General features: G+C 45.3%; 1 protein-coding gene across 4 annotated transcripts in view; it reads left to right on the forward strand.

Moving 5' to 3' along the window:
• The first annotated feature begins 2,431 nt into the window (after positions 1 to 2,431).
• Positions 2,432 to 15,292, forward strand: part of LOC128766897 (rho guanine nucleotide exchange factor 9) — a 51,284-nt gene continuing 38,423 nt past the window's right edge. For 2 of the 4 annotated variants that reach the window (XM_053878440.1, XM_053878441.1), the window contains exons 1-5: positions 2,433 to 2,633; positions 3,606 to 5,229; positions 7,043 to 7,360; positions 8,156 to 8,282; positions 8,359 to 8,459. In XM_053878440.1, coding sequence (XP_053734415.1) covers positions 3,676 to 5,229; positions 7,043 to 7,360; positions 8,156 to 8,282; positions 8,359 to 8,459 — 2,100 coding nt within the window. In that variant the 5' untranslated portion in view covers positions 2,433 to 2,633; positions 3,606 to 3,675. Of the gene's footprint in view, positions 2,634 to 3,605; positions 5,230 to 7,042; positions 7,361 to 8,155; positions 8,283 to 8,358; positions 8,460 to 15,292 lie in introns of all 4 variants that reach the window. The other 2 variants (XM_053878439.1, XM_053878442.1) reach the window with 2 other exon arrangements.

Genomic DNA, 15,292 nt, shown 5'->3' on the forward strand with positions numbered 1-15,292 from the left:
CACTCGCAGTAGATAGGCGACAAAGTAAACTTGCAGTAATACACACCGGCCCGCTCCACAAACACCAGCAGCACTTATCTTCCCGACAACAGATCTCAAACCTGTCCCTTTTGGCCATGCCACCTCTCAAACAAATGCCTCTGCATTAAACGTGAACCCGCTGGTTTTGTGTCAGATAAATCTGAGTGGGCGAGTTTGTCCTGCCAGGATGTCTTTTGTGATGGGAGGGGACAGCAGGAAGACTGCTGGGGGTTCAGAGGAAGTCAGTCAGGGAAGAAAGACTGCTCTGGAAATTCCACTCAGAATCATTAGATGGGTTCGATCTGCCTTAAAGCAAAACACAGTCGTAACAAGTCCTGGTCTATGGATTGACATAAGATGATGCTGTGGACGAGCATCAGCTGAAGTTGAGGAGGGTCGTCTGATGCGACGCAGGGGTGCCGTAACTCATCATGACAGTTGTGGAAGACTTATGGAGGAAGTGAAGCGTGTAAATCAACACGTTGCCGCGGCGGCTATACTCTCCCGTCCCTGAAGCTTCTCCCAGCTCCGAGCTGGCTCCTCGGGAGCAAGGGAAGCTGGGACACGCAGAGATATTTACATACAGTCAGACAGACTTCCTGGCATTGTCAGCCTGAGAGCGTTGATGTCAGATCCACTCCTTCCTGTGCAGAAGGGAGAACGCCATGCGATGACAATGGGTCCAAAACAGGACAAAGAGGAAATGTTTAAATTTAGGCCCCTTCGACCACCATCTCCTCTTTCATTGCTATGGACCTCTGGAGCTGTTTGGTTTTTTGTAAATTCCTCCAGTTTCCCCCCCTGAGCGCCCTCTCCCCATTGTGTCATTTCAATGGGAGGATTTTCACATTCAGCGCAACTCCCAAAGGACTTTCAGCCAATGAGAGCCCAGTTCAGTCAATCACTTGTTTTCACGCAGGTTCCCTTACAAATTACGAGTGCTTTTGGATTGATGTGACCAAATAACATATTAGCACTTCCTGACAAATAAGGAGCTTAACAGAACAGATCAACAACATAAAGAAAAGTTAAGCTCTTACACCTCTTCTTAACATCATTACGCGTACGTTTGTAGCTCACTAAAATCGGCCGGATATGACGACAATTTGGTTTTTATATGATCCCATGTCATCATATTTGAATTAAAATAAAATAAAATAAATATATATATACATTTTGTTATCTTTAAACAAAGTTGTCAAAGCTACACAGACGACAGTAAAGTTTAAATGGCCTTCCTTCATTTTGTCAACAACTTGTTTGAAAGCGACTTGCTGAGAGCAAACACTGCACTCTAGTGGTGGGAGGCCATCATGAAATCGACATCCACATTCCAACCATACCGTGTCCATGGGCAACATATGGGTCACAATCTAGGCCTTGTCAATATAAAAATGCATATTTTCCTTTCCAATGTTTGAACCCACCATTTTCAAAAATTGTCGCACAATGTGGGAATTTCTCTTCGGAGATGAATAAAGTATTTATCTCTCTATCTATCTGTCAGACGAGCCACTGGTGCAGTGTAGTGTAGGCGAACATGCTGCGTCAATGTGTCCTATAATGTCAACAGCTGCCGCAGAATTAGCGCTGCTCTGCTGTTGTTGTGTGAGCCTTGACACATGTCTTCAAATCCATCCTTTCTGGAACCTGCTTCCAAAACGCTGACTGAACTCGCCTGGCTGCCACGGTCCCTGAGTGGATACGGTTGAGCCCTCTCTTGTACGGGTTGTGTGTTCGAGCATTGCACCTCAGACGACTCATTGAGTCGACACCGACCTATTTGTCTGTCCTTCGGTTGGAGGGTTCACCTCCTCTGAACCCCTGACAAGACACTCAGATACATTACAGTTTGAGTGGGAAAATCTAAAGTGCCATTCACAATGAGGCCCACAACAGTGGACTTGCCAATCCTCATCCCTGCCACCTGAAACTGATCCACTGGGCACTGAAACTCATGGAATCCTCAGCTCACCAAGTCACACAAAAATCCTGTCTGTTAAAAAAGAAAGAAAGGCCAGGACAAGCGCACCACAATGCTGCCAGAGACTGGGACACAACTCGGGGTGTACGGCCATAACAGCCTGGGACGAGACCTCACCGTGTCCTCACTTTCCCACCGGAGCCTCTGTCAGCAGCCAGGCCGGCCTCATGCCTTCTCACCCTCCTGGTCACATATGTCCTTGACCCTGCAGCGGACAGAGAGCAAAGAGCCCATCTGACCGCCAGACAACTCTCGAAATAACCGTTCAATGAAAACATTTGATGACAACTCCACAGAACTTTAATTACAATTCGGTGGCGTTTAGGTTATGAACGGAGTGCTAGTAAGTCACCAGGAAATTGATGTAAATCACCTTTAATACCGCGTGTGTGCGCGCGCGCGCGCGCGGGGCAAGAGTTCAGCGGTCTGTCTCAGTCTCACGGGGAGTTGCTCTCTGACTGAAGAAGCAGGCGCGTGTGATCCGGCAGGGAGTCGCTGTTCGCAGCACAACTTCAGCCTCACTCATGGCTACAGGTTCCGCCGCTGAAGTCAAACCGAGTCATTTTGGACCGACCTGACGGAGCGACAGCCGCTGTGCTGCAGAGAGGCCACGGGCACCGGGGTGAAGGTAAGCTCGCGCTTCACTCTCAGCGTTGAAGCAACACGTGAATATTATGCTTCGTTGACCGAGTGGATCACCCCAAACTCCCTGATAGCGACAGTTAGACCGGGGAGAGACATATTTACCGTCCCTGACAGACCCGCGAAAGTTGCTAGCACGTAGACGAACGGTGCCGGAAAACTTTATTCGTATCCACACCGAACTGCAGACGGAACAATATAAACAGACGAGGCAAGTACAGCCGAACACTGTGCAAACAATATGACAACACACCTTCAAGTTCACATGGAGCTCTTCATTTACAGCGTAGATGGTGTTGTTGGAAGCTCATAAACTGTTCACACAGGTGTCATGGAGCTGAACCTAAACAAGCATGATGAAGTCAGCTATCTTCAAATGGCATCACCACGGTTTCTGTGTCCCTAACTTTATAATAAGCAATAGTGGTGACGTCACTGTCTCAGTCTGACATAGCCGCACATCTATGTAGTGTGTTTCCATGACAACGCTGACTTCAGCTTTAAACAGGGGACTGTCTCTCGAGTCATAGCTCTGGATAACATTAGGCAAATATGAAGCCTGAGGATTGTTGAGTTTGTGCTGGACGGCGGTACAAAAAGTGTGTCAAGTGTATTTATGTGCACCTAATGTCATTGTGTTCACAGGTGTGAAGTCACACTTCAGGTTATATATTGCGATGGTCCATAGTGGGACAGATGATGACGTGTCAGAATTAAACCGCTAAAGTTAGCTGCTAGAAACATAATACTAACTGGCTGTCACGTGTGTTAAGCTGCCGAAAATATAGGAGATTCCCATTATTATATTAGATATTCTGGTATGTGAAGAATTAGCATGGATTATCTTTCAAATTTGAATATATATTGAAGTGTGCAAGTTAAAATAGCAATCTGAAGTGCGTCGTCTTGTGTCACAGATCGAGTCCACAGTCACTAAAGTTGGTGCTGTTTGTTCCAGGTGTTTACAAGTGTGGGGCAAGACGTGATGGCTGCTGGAGCCGAGAGCTGACGCTGTGGAATGAGAGAGGATGGAGCAGATAGACAACCCTGTCTCTGAGAGCAGCAACCCGAATGGGTTTGTCAACAGAGTGTTTAATGTGTCTCTGGATGTGGAGAAGGAGACGAGCAGTGTTTATATACAGGAGGCTGAGCCTAGACCCGAAGAGGGCCACGGGGAGGCCCAGGCTGTGCCTTCTCAGACCCCTGTCAAGGATAGACAGGAGGTCAGTCGAAGACCAAAAGCCCCTGGAGGTATTTGGAAGATCTTGAGCCGCAAAAAAGCCCCCTCCGAGGTGGAGCGAAGACCTCACTCCATGATTCTCCTGGGGGAATCTTCCGTCCCTAAACAGTCTTTTGCTGACAGAGTTCGCTACTTTAAAAAGCTTAAATCTCCGTCTGTGTTTCGAGGGAAGGCCGGGAAACTCTCCTCCGCCAAGTTCAGCAGCTCGTTGGTCGACGAGGAGTCTTTCTGCCGAGACATCGGCACGCCGCAGCAGTCGAACCGCGGAACGCTCGGCAGTCTCCGGCAGCGTAGCAAGAGACATTCCTATGCAGGCTACACCGCGGAGTTCGACTGTTCTTTTGAAGACATTGACCTCACATCCACGTTGGATGTCAACCCGCCTGCTGCGCCGACAGAAGCCGTCACTCAGAACGGTTGTAAACCAACAGAAAAAGTCGCCTCTAACAAAAGAAACCAAAACTCCTCAATCGACTGCAATAAAGCAGTTTGTGAAGAAGCTAGCGTCAAAGGCAGTGCCAGTACACACCAGTATGCAGGAAGGAGACACAAAGATGTTTGGAGCTACCTACGGAGGATATCTCTGCTGGGGAAGGCAAATCCTGTTTTTTCAGAGAGGAGCTTCGACTCGGAACTTCACTCTTTGGATAAGACTCTGGACTCTGACTATGGTTCTGTAGATTTTGAGAAAGACTTCCAGCCACCAAAGCATGCCGACAACAAGGGACACTTTGGTGGTCTGTTCAAATTTTTTAATAACGTAGCAGAAACGGCCAGGAAATGGCGAACAACCACCCGATCTTTTTCTCCTCCCGAGGACCAAAAGGCCGCAGTGAACTCTCCCCAGGCCACACATCGCACAGCACGCAACATTCACAGTGTGTCACTGACACTCCACTCTGATGGACTCGCAAATTCTGAAAACAGCTCCTCGTCACCCGTACCTAGTAAGACAGTCCACTCCAGGAGCGTAACCAGCGACAGGCAAACCCCAAAAATGCACCTGAAAGCATTAAGGTCGTACCCCGGCTCACAAGCAGTCAACGGCCTCCAGATGTTGGAGGATGGTGATTTGGGTGGACAAAGGAACCAGAAGTCGACAACTGTTGTGGAGAATCATGTCACTGCTTTAGCCCCAAACGAGTCTGAAAATGAGCTTCATGCCAAAAGGAATCTGTTAAACCGTCTTTGTTCGGAGGTGAAGGTTCACACAGGAAATGAGCAGGATTCCACGGATGACTCCCAACCGATGCAGGATGTGAATATCCAATCACAGCAGGTTGATAAAGAGAGCACAACCAATAGCGTACCAGCTTCGGATTCCACTGAGGAAATATTCAAGGTATGTGAGGTTTCAATGGCGTCCAATTCTGGAGTCGTGTTTGATCTTCTTTTCCAGTCATGATGTTGACATGAAATGGCTTTCACAACATCCCAGCAGGCTCTTTTCCCACCCCATTATCATCCAGGCAGGCATGCGTCATGTCATCTGCTGAAGACTTGTCAATTAACTCATTTCACCTGTCATTGAATTCTGGCCTTCATTAATAATGGACCACATACTTGTGCTGCTAACTCATGATACGTGTCCTGGTGGTCGGTGTGGTTCACCAGCAGAATGACACACAGTGAACGCACACGTGACCTCTCCCGCAGTTGTCCTCTAGCACCATCTGTTGGAGGAACCCGGCACTAGAGGCGGGGGGGGGGGCGGCGGATTATTCTATTCCAGGATTCCACTCTGTCCCTTTCGCATGCAAGGAAACCCAAATTCCAATTTGTGTGTGACCGCTATAGCCCTTGGAGCGTGGTGATGTCTGTGCCTCATGACGGCACCCTTTCCTTCTCACTCCAGCGAAGGCATTAGTCATCTCCCTTCAAGTCACACCAACGAGTCAGGACACGTTAGCCCCAACTCTCCCTGACCAAATAAGATGTGACATCTAAATACTCAGCAAACTATCATCAAATCCAACGTGCAGAGGAAATAGCTGTGTAAATGTGTGTTTGGGAAGCAGGTTAATGCAATGTGGTTTTGAGGAAATGATGGCTTCACATTCTGCCTGTGTTTACACAACAAATTCACAAAGTGAGAGAGAAGCAGGAAAAGTAAAGAAAGGCTTCTCTCTCATGTATTTCCAAACCATAAAAACACTTTTCATACTATCTTAATTATTAGCCGACTTTTAATTTAACTTGCTGAACTTGCTGTTTTTGGCCTTGGTGTAACAGGGTTTTCATTTCTGCCACATTACTGAGCCAATAAAAAGTCTGACCACAGAAATAATTGTTGACCCCATTTGCAAGACTGGAGATTGGTCAATGTGAGCTCCAGATTAGGTTCCATGTTAGTAATTAACTTAGTTTTGCTCCTAAATTGCCTTCTGGAATACGCTCTCTCTCTGTGGAATAAAGATAAAATAATAAGAATACTGTTAAGACAATTCCACCTGTAAATTATGGGATTTAAATTCCTTCACCCGGTCCATCGGTTTATGAAAGAAATACATGAGTAAAGAAAATAATTCTGAAATGAATATGTAAGTAAATGAACTTGTAAATTACACAAGGAAAGAAGAAGATAGAGGGCACTCGGACCTCACGTGGATGGGAACACCTGCTTAAGTGTGTAATGAATCTCTAAATGAGCTCAGATAACTGGCATGTATTTGAAGTCGGGAATTACATTTATGAACCTTGTCATGTTGAGAGCTGCTGAGCAAATCCAGAGGCAATATCAATGTCTTCTCCCACAAAGCTAAATTGTGCAAACACATGGTACATTTTTGCACAGTCAGTAGTTAGTGGTGCTTGAAATACCTTACCTGAATAATGCTGTCCTAGTACAATATGTTCAGAGTGTATTTGTAGAGAGCAGTGTCAAAATATAGATTTCCCCTGTGCACAAAAGAAGTGGCTCAATTCAGTCTCCGTCTGTGCGAGCTATTGAGATTTTAAAAGTGTTTAAAATGATTCCGCCTGCTCAATGTAGTGACAAACCAATGGGGGCAATCTGGTGTGCCGATGTGTTAGTTCATTGGAGACTTCTATGCACCAACAAACCTCCATGAAGAGTGATTCCTATTAGGTGGACCCAGTCTTTCACGTTGTACCACTATCTCTGCCAATTTGCTGAAAATGTGTGCCAATCACAGCTGTGTGAGCGGATCGCCAGCCAGACGGTCAGCAGTGTCAGACCGCCCGGGCCCAGCGTGCCCCGCTCGAGTGTGCCTCAGAAGGCGCGGCGCCCTCGCCCTGCATCTGTTGCGCTGGACCTGAGGAGGCCAAACCCAGAGCGAGATATCTACAGCCTGTATCAGGAGTTTGGCTCACTGTGCCGGCGGAGACGCCGACCCTCTCCATCCATGCAGTTCACGCCGGGCCAGAGATGGACAGCTGCTCGTTCCAGGCCTTGCTCTGTCATAGAAACCAGTGTTACTAGGGAGACGCAGTCCTCGGAGCTGCACCACAGAGTAAGATGGCAAGAAGCACTTACACATCCACATCCACTTTGAATCCTCCTCCGTTCTACTCTTTTGGATTACGTCATAAATTCCTTTCATTCGTATTTGAGACGATGGTTGGGGTAATGATAGTTGCATAATGATAGATGAGTGACACAAGTTTCAGTCTCGGCCAAAGTTGATGACAACCGTCAAAATATCTTTAAATGCCCTGCATTTTTCTGATTCAGTTGATATTTTCAATGAAAATAATCGGTGCATTTTTGGAGTGGGACATCTGGCCTTATGGTTGTCCTAAATTTTGTCCGAGACTGCAGATACTTGTTAAAAACTCGTCCGTTGTGTAAAATTGTTTTATAGTAGCTCAACCTTTTGCTAAATATACAGGTGTTGACACTCAAGTCTTTTTATACGACACTCCTGTGTGCTGGTGCTGCTCCATTTATAGGCTCATATTTCTACAGCTTCCACCGCCGTAGCCTTTCACGACTTCACCTCTCGCCATCATTCGATTGTTCCTCTTTGTGGCTTCTTCTATAGTCCCCATCAGTCTCCCTCCTGTTCTCTGGCAAATTTTCTGCCTCATGGCTTCCATAAGCTATAGTTCCCATTGCCTTAACGCACAGTCAGTTCATTTTAACCTTAGCTGCAGCCTGGTTGCCATGGTGTATGGGCTCTTGCCGCAGGCCTAAACTCTGAGCTCTAGATATTGTTCTTGAAGCTGTTCCATTCATCACTACATGGAGAAAACATGTGCTTGAACCGACATATATCAAGTCACCCTAACGTACCAGTACCCTGCAGGCCTTGTCACGCCCGCCGGGTGTGTCTCCATTGGAGCCGCCTCTGAGGGCATCTCTCCAGCGATGTCGCTCTCTACCTCTTCCCCCCAGCACTCTCGCCGCCCTGGCTCTGCTCCTACCTCAGTCAGGTACTGTCGCGTATTTTACTCATCCATAGCGACACATTGTTTTTAAAGTGAAGGATTTGCTTGTCTCCCCTGGAAGCCATGGGCCCTTCGTCATCTGTGCGTCTACGATCTGGGAACTCCAGCAACTGCAGGAGAAGGCGGCTGAGACCTGGATCGGAACCACTGCAAGTCAACATCGTGAGTCGTATTCATTATGTTACACAACAAGCTCTGTTAAAGCTGTAACTATAAGCTGCAGGGAGGAATAAAAGCTGTCTTTTTTTGGTGTGATTCAGCACTGGTGAATTTTGGTCCTGAAAATCATTCTGGAAACTAAGAAGCACTCAAGTTTGTTGTGAGTTGGATGCACGACTATGGGGTGTTGCACTGCTCACACTTTTCCATCCATGATTGAATCGGATGTTTATAGAATCTTTATTTTTGAAGGATAACTTGAGAAGTTATGGATGAGTTTGGATGAACAGTGAATTCCAATTCCATCCTTAATCCTGAAGCTCATTCCTCAATGTTTAGCCCTCAACCTCATTCCTGAAAACCAAGGTAAAGGAAGATTTTGTTCCCTAGAACTCCTTAATGTAGGTACATTCTCAGCCTGTTTGGGGCAGCATTACGCCCAAGCAGTGTTCCATCTGTCAATTCAGAAGAAGAAGAAAGGTTTATAGGATCAGCAATGATGCCGTCTGCAGCTGTGTTTATGTTGTGTCTTTTAGATCTCAACTAACAAAGAAAATATGCTTTTCTTTGTCGCATTCAACGTCATGTTTTTATTTCTGGATGCTACACGACATTCTGGGTATTCCTTAATACAGAGGGAGGTCGCAGAGTTCCTCAGTACTGAGGAAGTTGCTCAATCCTGCCTCTCAATTTAACTTCCTAACAAATGGGACAGTGCTTGGCCCTGGCAAGAATGCACATTTTTCAGCATTAAGGTTGAGGTTGGGGATCAAGGAAGGAAGTGGAATGCAGCCGAAATGTTCAGGAAAAATGAGACAAGGAACAAATGATTTGGTTTTGACAGTGATCCAGATCACCGTCTGGATCCAGTGAGGACTTTCTTTTTAACATTGACAGATAGGGCCATGTTTGCCATTTATGCCAGGTTGGCATTTTGGATCCAGGAATTTGTCCTGGATCCATATATTGGAACATTTATTGCTTTGTCCCAACAAACCACTGTTGAAGGATACTTGTGTCTCTGAGTTTACAGTGGCAAATATTTGAACACAAAGTGTCATTTTAAAGAGTCATAAAACTGAATGAACAGAAAACATGGATCGTCCAAAACTGTCACTTTCTTTCCTGTGGCTATTTTAATTCTGCTTTATATGCCAACTCCCATCTGACTTGCTGTAAGATCATTAAATCTGTAATTGGGTGTGAGGATGTTGAGGGTGACTGATAAATAATCTGTCACCGCTGCTGCTAATCTGGAGATGACAAGGCACCAGTCAATGTTCCGACAGATAATGAAAGAAGCGATGCGTGGCGATGGTGGCCTCGTGGATTAATGTCATCCAGCACTCGTAGGCCATTACTCATCCTGAACCCAGCACCCGGGATTTAACATTTTGTACTCTTTAAAGACGTGACGTGCAGAAAAGTTGACATTCGAAGAGGTCATAGCATTTACTTTGGGGAACGACCGTCACACCAACAACCTCTAACCTGATTATGACCTCTGAAATTGAATCGGTTTGGAAAAACATTTCAAGTTGGTTAGAGAATGAGGCATTGCTACAAAGATGATTCTTTTTATTTTTCTTAAATACTGTATATCCTTTGTCCTCAATAAGTGGCGGGTGGCCCCGATCATTCGTGCGTCCTGAATTGCTACTCTTTAACACCCATATTTTTGCTGAGGACATGGTTTGAGATGCACGTTGACATTACAATACCTTAGTTCTCGAGGTTTTACTGTCTGTCTTTTGGAGAAAATTCAAACATGTATGAAAGAAGAGAACCTAAGCAGTTGGTGCAATTGAAAAAAAAACCGATTACTTGAAGCAGAAAACTTGTTGTAAAATTTTTGTAAAACTCTTTTATTATAACCAGAAGGCTGGTTTGGAAGTGTTGCTTCGGGATTTTGAGCGTGTCTGCTGCGACTGTCGGTGAGAGTTGGAAGACTATGTGGCTGCTCAGTCCTGCACAGACTAGTTAAAAATGCCATTGACATTTCCCTTGTCAACTGACAGGAAAACTGAATAGTCAAAGTCCTGGAGTGAAAGTGTTAGAGAACTTCACCGTTGCGGTTTATCATCTCAGTGTGCTTATTCAGGTTTGAGTTCTTATAAGGTTATGAAGTTGAACGCTGTTTGTCTTTTATTCCCACAGTCAAAGACTTGCTGTACACACTTAGCAAGCCTTATTGCATGGAAATTATGTGTCTCAAGTTCACTAATAAGAGGAAAGTGGTCCATGAAAATTGAAATTCAAAGAACAATGGACTGTAAAATGTGCATTTATTGTCCCTCAAAACATACATGTGCTTAACAAATAAGTGACAAAGAGGGAGGAGCCAGTCATCTCACGTCAACCCCTCAAAACAGATATAATGCCATTTATCTTGTTATTTGGAAGTTGTTGTGATCAGCCTAGCCAACAAGGCACGGGAGGCATCGTAGGACAGTTATATTAAATATTTAAAATCCTCAGTTATGAGTGTTAAGGTGTTTAAGATATTTACTTGACTTCATTTAGATTTGCTGTCATGTAGATCTTGAGATGAAACCAAAGGAGCGACCCAAGGATTCAGTTTCAACAAAGAGGTCTCAGGAAGTCTATATAATTACAAGTAGTCACAATGACTGGTGATGACAACAGGCTGTCAGAATCCCATTTCTGTTTTCCTAGCCCAGAATATGAATCTGTAAAAAAGTCTAACAGCCTTTGTCAGCTGAGTAAAATGATCTCCGCAGTGTGTCAGTGCAATACCATGGAGAAAGCGAAACCACAGGCTTTTAAATTGTTTCCTTTGATGTACAGTTGGCCGCGGGGGGATTTGTGTAAAAAAAGATATTGTGAAGATATGAGAGGTGAGCAATTTGAGGTGTCTGTCCACCATATACACAGCACAGCCGTGTTTCATCATCTTAAAGGAATCTCTGCGCTCCCCTAGTTCTATTTCCCCGTCTCCTGATTAAAACGGGACACTGTTTTATTTGTGGCAGACTTTTTTTTAATATATCTCAATGGCTTTATACCCTGCCTCGCTGTCATGTGGACTTAGTGGATGTTCAGCCAACTGTGGTTGCGGTCAAGATGAGTATGCTACTTGGTATATACATAGTACCATGTGGCCAATGAGCTGACCCAAAGTTGGCGCCATGACTCAAGCTCATCATCTCAAAAAGGCACTGTGTAATGAAATTGTAACCCAGGAGGGGACCTGTAAGGTAGTGATGGGCAGATGAGGCTTCATGAAACAGTATTGCAAGGTTGATGAAACAGTGTCCTAATTTTCAGAAGTCACTAGATGGGGCTCTTGGTTTATAAATGATGTGAGGTTTCATCGAATCAGTTGTTCAACTGCATCCATTTTACAGCAGACAGTGCCATCTGGTGGCCTCTGAAAATCAGGACGCTGTTTCATGAATCTGCTGTCAGGAGTGTTTGTTTTCTCTGTCTTGGACACTGCAGTGTCCAGAATGCTGGCGGAGAGAAAACATGTGATTCGCCAAATAGTCCACCTGATGATTGTCAATATGCTACGCCTTACGGGTGCAAATGTTTTGGCCTTAACTATAAAGCACTGTGGGGAACCTGGCAGTGGCACATTGTTTTTGGTTTTCCCCACAGACTTGGAGTGCAGTCGCTGCCTCCCTGTGGTAGTCACTGCCTCTCTGTGTGTGAGCTTCACTCGCTTCCTTCTGAGGATTCTGGCCTTCTTTGGAGGAAAAGCTGTTATCGCCACTCTGACTCAGGAATATCTGAATGCCATTTCAACTTTCCTGGCGCTTCTGAAGTCAGTTTCTGAAGCAGTGAAGTGGAGCATGTGCAGCACTATAAATAGTGCTGGAGCACCATTCTTTCGCTCAGCACTGATTCAAAATGTAGGAGAAAAAAAAGCAGTTGGTGATACTACTGAGCTTTTCCTGTTAATAGCGTTTGTGAGCGAAATGTTGCCATGACACAGGCTGGCTCCTGTTCATCTCCTTGCTTCTATCTTTAGGCCGCCTTTTAAAGTGTGAGCTAAATAGAGAAAGTGTGTGGGTGAGAGAGAGAAAAAAGGAGGTGGGAGAAAAACACAAAGGGGAAGAAAGAGATGCTCCCTTTGTTAGCATGTGTATGCCGCTTGTGTTTGTGTGCACTTTGTGTCACTGTCCTCCCCTGGGGTGGGAAACATGGACGTGCAACAGTGAAAAGGTCTGGTGTTGGAGCGGCAAGGGAGGTCCACGGGGTTTGTGAGCGACTATATCTCAGAGTAAATATTGCATATATGGCGTCACAGCTGCACTTCGCTCACATGGATTGGATTGTGTCTTGAGTAGCTATCAGTCCTGCTTCAATAATTCGCTCCTGATTCGATGTCAGGAACGGACATGCGCGCGCTACACGGGCGTCTGTCTCCGTTACAGTCTCCTTCTTTTTAGGATACCGAAGCCTTGAGGCCGCAGGCAGAGCGAACACATTCACACTGCAGTGGATTAGCGGCTAATGCTGACGCCTCTTTTCTCCTTTTCATTTAAATGGATTTCTCCCCCAGTCGCACTCTCCTCTCTCCTCCTGTAACCCTTTGTTAATTCCGGTACAGATGAGCGACCACAGTTTGCGATGTGTTCCTAATGTTTGGCCTGAAGCGCTGCTGTCAACCTGTCAGAAAAGAGACCGTCTCATTAAGAGCCTCATGCAGATTAAGAGCATTTTTTAAGAGCATTTTTGGGGGAGAGGAATGTTACACGATTTCGTTTTTGCCCTCCTTGATAGGGCTGGTCGTAATCACATTACGCAATGCTGTCTGTTTATTATAAATGCATGAGTCAGCAAGCAGCGGCCAGTTCGGCAAAACCGTGGGGCGGTGATGAAACGCGACAAGAAAGTAGAGATCTGCTTTAATTCGTCTGTGGGCGGGGGCAGTTATGGCGATGCGTCCTCATTGATCCGCCCCCAGCACGTCGTACACACTTTACAAGCTCTTCAGGAGCCATCCGTCAGGCTGGATGAGTCATTGCATTAACGACTTCATTATTTTGAGAGGACTAACCCGAGATACTGCTGTCAAACATTCGGAGTAGTGTTTGGAAGACGCACTGTCCTGTGCCCACTCGCAGCTCGGAAGGACCTCATTAGTGCTTCTACGGGGCGGGTTCACCTGCCGAGCTGGCGGCACGTGTCCGTGGTGACTTCCCGCATCCGCCAGCTATTACTGTTTTGGTAGGATGTTGGGGGGCTTTGATGAATAACAGTGCAGGATCTGAGCAGGTGGTTGTGTCACATCCTCCCTTGACTGTTCCTTCTACATAATTTGCTTCTACCCCCAGGTGTGTGTCTGTGTGTGTACTTTGCTTTGCGGTTCACGGTTACGGCGCGCACATTTGTGTGCGTCACAGAGAGATATGGAGAAGCTCTGGGCCTTTTCTCTTATGTAACTGTTTAGTGGCTTCCCTCCGCTGCGCCCTACTAAAACTGCTTCCATATTTTAATGTTCTCTGGAGCTGGAGGAAGCTCATTCACGCATCTCTGGGATCATGATCTGAGGAGCTGTGAATTGCTGGTTTTATTCTTAATGTTTCCTCCCACATTCTGATGAGTTCAGATTGAGATTATGGGCTAGTGTTCTTACCTCAGTACTGTAGTAATCCTGCCTTTTTGGGTCCACCCACAATATTAGTTATCAACCAAGCTTCATTTAAAATCCTTAATTAAAATACGGATAAAAGCATTAAGAACTTTGTTTACGATGTTTCAAAAATATGAAAAAAAAAAAAAATCTCTCTCTCTCTCTCTCTCTCTCTATATATATATATATATATAAATTGTGTATTCTTAAGCTCTCTAGCGTGATTATATGAATAACTTAATCTTTATCTTCAAACGTGTCGTATCTTCCATAACACATGCTTTATTGAATGAAAAGTAAAATAGGGGCGGGATCTCTTAAATTGTTCTTCTACTCTATTGGAAGCAAAGTGTGGCGGTAAAATAATCAGTTGTGATGTACGAGTTTCAAATGTAGTTGAAGTCCAGAATCAATTCACAAATCAATTCATTTTCCATTAGTTTCGTTTAAATGTTAATGGCTGGATGTCAGTAATCATTTCAAAATGTAATTTTGTGCACCACTCTTCTCGCTTACACATCTGTTGTTGCCCATTTCTCATTCACTAATCCTCAATATAACAACAACAATGAATGTAGAAGTGCAGCATTAATAATCGACACAATAGTATAGTAGACTAATTGACAAGAACTTGTCGTCTGTTCATGTCTGTTGCTTTGTGCTGACCGTTGCAGCCGAGTTCATTTGCATTATCTACTGTCGTGTCCCAACCAACCCAGTCAGTTGCTCTTCGACCACACATCAATACAAGTTATTGATGGGACATTCCAGAGTTCGATTTTGAGGCTAGGGTAGACATGGCGTTCACCCAAGTGCTGTCAACATGTGTAACATTTTATTCATATCAATCTGCGGGTCCTGTGGATTCATTTTGATTAACCACGATTAAGTCTTGGGCATCTTGGGCGTCCAGCAGACTCCCAACCCTGCAAAACATGAAAAAGTGGACGCTCTCTAGCACTAAAACCGGACGCCCTGTTTCCTCAGCAGGACGCCCTAAATCTATTATTAGTGCCTGTATAATGCCCAACTCCTACTGTCATCGCACTGGTTCACATTCAGTTGTGTTTCCGCCGTACATGATCCAAATTCGCAGTTTCTTCTACCTTACCGGCCGTATTTTGGTGATCGCGGCGCCATATTTGTTTACTGCCGTAATCTCTCGGTGATCCACATTTCGCGAGTCGACACTGGCAGCATCGAAGCACGCTGCTATTGATGGGATGTTCCAGAC

This window comes from Synchiropus splendidus, chromosome 11 (genome assembly GCF_027744825.2).
Source record: "Synchiropus splendidus isolate RoL2022-P1 chromosome 11, RoL_Sspl_1.0, whole genome shotgun sequence".
Taxonomy (NCBI): domain Eukaryota; kingdom Metazoa; phylum Chordata; class Actinopteri; order Syngnathiformes; family Callionymidae; genus Synchiropus; species Synchiropus splendidus.